The 6,000-nt window shown below is 41.2% G+C and overlaps 1 protein-coding gene across 5 annotated transcripts in view; it reads right to left on the bottom strand.

Moving 5' to 3' along the window:
• The window catches only part of KMT2E (lysine methyltransferase 2E (inactive)), a 90,781-nt gene continuing 84,781 nt past the window's right edge, over positions 1–6,000 (bottom strand). For 4 of the 5 annotated variants that reach the window (XM_090041989.1, XM_090041993.1, XM_090041991.1 and 1 more), the window contains 4 exons: positions 3,513–3,601; positions 3,293–3,412; positions 3,055–3,146; positions 1–2,267 (listed from right to left, as the gene is read on the bottom strand). In XM_090041989.1, coding sequence (XP_089898115.1) covers positions 753–2,267; positions 3,055–3,146; positions 3,293–3,412; positions 3,513–3,601 — 1,816 coding nt within the window. In that variant the 3' untranslated portion in view covers positions 1–752. The remainder of the gene's footprint in view (positions 2,268–3,054; positions 3,147–3,292; positions 3,413–3,512; positions 3,602–6,000) is intronic. The other variant, XM_090041994.1, reaches the window with a different exon arrangement.

Genomic DNA, 6,000 nt, shown 5'->3' with positions numbered 1-6,000 from the left:
TTAAAACTGACATAGTTGTGATTTATTAACATGAATTAAAATGCCCAACCAGTGCTGCAATGTGACAGTATATTAAAAAAATTAAAGATCATATACTGTACTACTTCCACAAAGATCACACATTTTTTGCAAAAGAGACCTGTCATTATGTACAATACTATATCAAATGAAAGAAGCCTTAAGCAATTTTACATGCAAAAGAAATACAGTATTTACAGCACTTGTCAGACATTAGAAACAGTCTATACATTAAATTACATTGTCTGCAAATAACTGATGAAACAAAAAGCCATGGCCACACCAAACTATAAAAGTCTGTATTGCATTGTTTTCTATCTATTTGCACACAAAACTGTTGACAGAAGAAAATGAAAAACCTGTTAGTGCCATCACTTAGCTGTGTACTTATTTAATTACATATGTATAAAAAGTAATATAGAAAACATTCACTAAATGAATTTAACTGCAACAATAAAATTTAAAGATTATGCAGCATCAAATCTACTGCCAGAAAAAACAGCTGGAATGTTCACTTACAAAATAAAAAGAAATACCTAATACTGGCTTAACAGCACATTTTCAGGAATTTTAAAAAGCAAAAAATGGAAAGAATACAATGAAAGAGCACTGGTGTTTGCTTTTATACAAAGTATCATGTACAAGCTTTAAAAAGTACCTTGAACAGGTACAGATGAAATATACAGTTTATCTTACAGAACATTTTAAAAATGTTTAGAATGAAGGGGTTTGTTTTAATGCCATCCTGAACCATGGTAATTGTTCTGAAAAGTCGGTGGCACCTGTGCTCTGTGAATTGGAATTTGTCCAGGCACTGGTGATGCCTGCTGAGGTCCCTGCACTCCGTGGGGCAGGGTAACAGAGCCAGGATGAGGACAGAACCCTGAAGCAGTAGGCGTTGGAATACTGTTTGGTCCTTGAGGCTGGATATGAGGACCTTGACCTGGTAGTGGACAGTGGGGTCCTGTTCCAGCAGGCTGATGTTGAGGTCCAGGGCCCAGGGTTGTATGATGTGGGGCTTGTGATGAATAGGAAGATACACTTGAATGAGCATTTGAAGGAAAATGTGGGGGTCCTTGATGAGAGGTGTGATGTAACCCTTGTGCTGATGCTGGGTGGTGCCCAGAGCCTAAAACGTTGGAGGGTGGGGGTGGGGGTGGAGGAGGAGCTGAATTCACTACATGCTGGTGTTGTGCTTGCAACCCTTGGTGTCCTGTTGTGGGATGAGGAGGCTGATGGTGGGGTAGCGGACCTGGTGGTGGAGGTGGAGGTGGCAAATGGTGACCAGCAGCTTGAGAATGAATGTGCGATCCAGGAGCTACCGCCACTGCATGAACTGGCCCTACAACATGTGCTACAGAATGCTGCTGATGGGAACTTTGCTGCTGTACAAGATGAGGTCCAGGTGCAGGTGGTGGTGGCGGTGGTGGAGGAGCAGCAGATGCTGAAGCCTGATGATGAATACTGGGGTTCTGAGATGGCAAAAAGTGCCCTGCAGTTACATGGTGTCCTGGAACTGCTTGCTGGCCTGCAGCACCAGGAAGTGCTTGATTTGGCCCAGATGAAAACACAGCTTGTTGGGGCATGTTACCCTTTAGCTGACTATAATTCTGAAAGTTTCCAGAGGGCTGCTGGTTTTGATAATAGGTAGAGGAAGGAGGTGGAGGTGGGGGCGGAGGTGGTGCACTGCTGTTCAGATTTTGTTGATTAAACTGGCTATAAGAAGCTGAAGATTGTCCTGAAGATGTCTGAGTAAATAGCGGTCCACTAGCCTGCTGCTGATTACTAGGTTGCAGGTTCTGTGTGGCTGGATAAAAACTTCTGTGGGTCTCTCTCTGAGGTGCTCCAACTTGAGGTGACTGGGGATGATGAGGTCTGTATGGAGATCCCAACTGCTGAGAATGAGGCTTTGGTGACAGATACCCATGCTGTACAGGTGTGTGGGGAGTAGATGACTTGGGAGGATTTTCTACATGAGGTGAAGGGGGACAATGCAGCTTTAAAGGTGCAGAAGGCAGCTTCTGTGAATGTGAAAGTTGCTCACTTGAACTGCGCAAATGTGACTGCGACGGGTGATTTTTTGAAAGTGCTTGGACATTATTTGTCAGCTGTTTCTGTTGCAGCTCAGGTTTTGGATGATTCAGGTTCTCAGCCTCGGGTGCATTAGCAGCAGCTTCCCAGTGGGGATCTGGCTTTGTGGGGGTTTTCCCAAGTGACTGAGTTGAAACTCCAGAATTTGGTGAAGAAGGCTGGATGAAGAAGAAAAAACAAATCACTGCAACTCCTATACAAAGACACACTTGAAGACAGATGTATGTATAAAATAATTCTGTTTGCTTCTTTTAAGAATTGTAGCCCACACATTGTCCCCCCCCCCCAAAAAAAAAATAGCAGTGCTGGAAGTTATTTGCAAGTAACAAGATTGTACAGATTTGTTTCCTTTCTGTGGCATGAGGATGGGTTTTATTTTCTCATTTATACAGTCAGAGACAGTAGCAAGATTACATTTAAGCAGAGATATCACTATTACTACTACATTTTAACAGAAGGCATTGTTGTTTATTATTCTCAGCTTTCAGTGGCTGATAGCCATTTTAAAGAATCAATAAAAGAAAGATGGTCCCTACCTGGAAAAGCTTGCAATGTAGGCTAGTTATAAAATCCCTGCACTACTGAGTCGCATGCAATTATTTACAAATATGGAACAATTTAAAGTTCCTCATCACAACTGAGGAATTGTGGAACTGTGTAAATAGACTGACCATGACAACCACAATTCCTCCACTTAATATTGTGCAAGTAGCCTCTATACCAGCGGTTCTCAACCTTCTGCACCTTACGTCCCCACCTACCTACCTTACTCTCGATGATTACCCAAAGCACTTCAGTTACCAAGGTCAATATTCTCAAAACTGCATAGTACAATCTAGTCAGCTATATATTAGCATTATTTTTTAAAAACAAATTCAAAATATACTTGTGTGTGTACTTTATTTATGAGTATACATGTACATCTATCTGCACACTAAGCGTTACCTTGCTCAGCTTTGAAGGACTCTTGCAAGTCTTTTGCGAAGTATCTGGAGATGGACATTCAGTTGCAGGCTCTGGATTTTCAGGATCGGGCTCTACAAAAAAAAGGTATATATATGTATTTAAAAGGCTTTTGCAAACTACTAAGCAATTTAAAATTCAAGTCTACATAATTACTTTAAGTTGGTCTACAATACTAGTCAATACTGCAAGTGTCATATGAGGTCATCTGCTTACTGACCTTCCATAAGTTCAGTGAAAGAAGGGACCTTAAGTTGCAACTGGGGAATGATATTTGAGTGAGATGAAGGTGGAGACTGAGCATGAGACGGTGAGCATGGGCTACAAGGTGATTCTCCCCCTACAGACGAAGCAGACCCAAACATAATATTAGAATGGCTAAGAACTCCTGTATGGATTTGTTAGATGAATCCACTTTCTATGATAATGAGTCAACTTACCACTGTCCTTATCTTTCCTATGATCGCTGAGAAGTAAAGCTCTCTGATAACTTCGTTCCCTCACTTGTTCCACTGATGTTGAAGCGGTCCTTTTTTTTTTTTTAAAGGAAGAAACAAAAACAGTTTTAATCTAAGAGGGCTATTCTACACAGGCTGCGTTTAGATGCACACAGTGTTAGAAAGCAGCTCTCTGGTACACAAACAATCTCTTATGCAGATACTTTTGGTACATTTTGTTTACTATTCAATCAGTTCAGTTTCTGCAACATTTTCATCTGAAGAGCAAATGTGCGCACACAAATCTGTAGAAAAGGAAAGTATGCTCTAGGTGCTAAACTTATGCCAGTGGCAAAATTAGTGGACATTTCAGTAAACATAAAAACCTTAACTTTTGCCTCAGACTAAGCATTTGTGAAGCACAGACAATAGCAGCACACAGGGAATTTTAAAAACTACTTTTTTACTATTTGAACTTGGGCAAACTTTTCCAAGTTTTGTAAAGCCGAGCTGGAGTCCTCCTGGTCAGCAGGGACAGTATGAACATCTGCTGACTGGATGCACCTCACTTAGCTTCTCAGCTGAAGATCTACTTACAGGGCTTCTACTACCACAATTGAGCATTTTGAAGTTTCCCACTGTTGCTAAAAGTCAGTTCACCTCTACCTGCGCTAGCAATGCAGAAGCCCATGGTAGAGGGACCGCTGCCTTAAGTGATCTGTCCTGAAAGTAAAGCCAAGGTACTGAAGTGCAGGCATTAGGCAACTTCAGCTGTTACAAATTGCATGTGGCAATTAATGTGCCAAATTGCTGCTTGCACACTCAATACAACTGCATGCAAGTAAGGTGAGAATTTACTCGTGCGCAGAGGAGTTATGCAAATGATTACCGTAACTAAGCAGCCTACCTCAGCACTGGTGCTAAGTAGCATTACAGCATGTTGCCTGTACAGCTGTGCTCAAGTGAAAACATGGTAACCGCACAGGACATGCTAATTAGCCCTCAGCATACTCCTGGAAACATGCCAGGCAGGCACCACTACATCCTAAACCATGTCAGTGAGATGAAGCTCAGGGCACATGGACCTTTCCAAACCATTCTGGATTCTACACTGGCCTCCTTGTATTGCTATATTATACCTGCCCTTCTATTTCAAAGGCCTCATTATAGCACTTTCCATCTCAAAACATTTTCTGAAAGGAGGGCAGTATCATGCCCATTTTATAAAAGGGAAGAAAAAAAATTATTAAGCAACAAGCAGGAAAATTACTTTCTTGGCTACATGGCAGATCTGGGAACTGATGCATATCAACTTTTTAATCCATTTTACCATCATGCCTATTTTGAACTCCAGGAACCCCTTCATAATTTTTTTGAATTTAGTAGCACCCTATTTAAAAAACTAACGACATTTATTATAGTGCTCACCTCCACACACAGGGGCCAGGTACAGGGAGGAAGAGCAATTTCTTACCTCCATGCACATTAAGCGGGGCAAGAGTGAGCAGGCACTTAACTCCTCAGTCCACATTACCCTTAAAATGATCTTATAGCACCCGGGTTGAGAATCACATACACTCCTTACATACATACACACTGTATGCAAGGCTACAGTTCAGCCTTGACTTACATGCCTGTGAAAACTGTGCATACTCAGAAGTGCAGAACTTCAAATGCTGGGCTGCAATCTTGTCTGTGAGTCTGGGTGAGTTAAGTTTATTATTTTCTGTGGATTATAAAATCAAATGTATATGTATATCAAATGTATCTATTGGATGGCAGTAGGGAATATGCATGGCATGGACAAACGTACACTTGGAGCAGCTTCAACAGGGGAGAGGGCACTGCTGCTCATCCAGCATCAACGTTTAGGGGATTTAGCTCACTAGTATCACTCTTGGATCGGGCACATAACAGTTACAGCAGTGGTTCCAAGTCTACACCAGTCTTACCCTGCATCTTCCCTCCTGCCACAACATATATTTGATTTTGTACTACTGAACTTACTCACCCAAGCTAAAACATAACTATTTTCTACCACAGCTCCACTCTTCACTGCATTTGAAAAAAATACAGAAGTTGCTGAATAAATCTCCAAAATAAAGCTTCTAGTAACAGGATGAAGTGTGCATACATCTCTCTAATCATATCCTGGAGGACTTTTTTCTTTGATTCTAAGAAAAAAGTATTAGAACATCTGCCCACTCACTTGAAAAAGAGCTTATGGTGAAAACTTACTGTCCAGAAATGCAGTGTAAGTTTTTAAATATAAAAATTTAAGAACTTAAGTGGTATTTCACTGCTGTAGCTCATGAATTACCCAAGCACAGCATTTCAAACTGCAAGTCTAAAAGGTTCTTTCAAGTACTCCTGTGTCCATTAATGTAAAGGTATTAGGAATTCAAGGTATCTACAGTTTTGCATACGTAGACGGAATTTTCTTGGGCGCTCTGCTACACTTTCATAGACTGCTTTGCCAGCTGTCTACTTT

The sequence above is a fragment of the Crocodylus siamensis genome, chromosome 4 (assembly GCF_052110815.1).
Source record: "Crocodylus siamensis isolate JL-2025a chromosome 4, ASM5211081v1, whole genome shotgun sequence".
NCBI lineage: Eukaryota > Metazoa > Chordata > Crocodylia > Crocodylidae > Crocodylus > Crocodylus siamensis.
The sequence above is the reverse complement of the archived record's forward strand: the minus strand, read 5'-3'. Positions and strand labels throughout refer to the sequence as shown.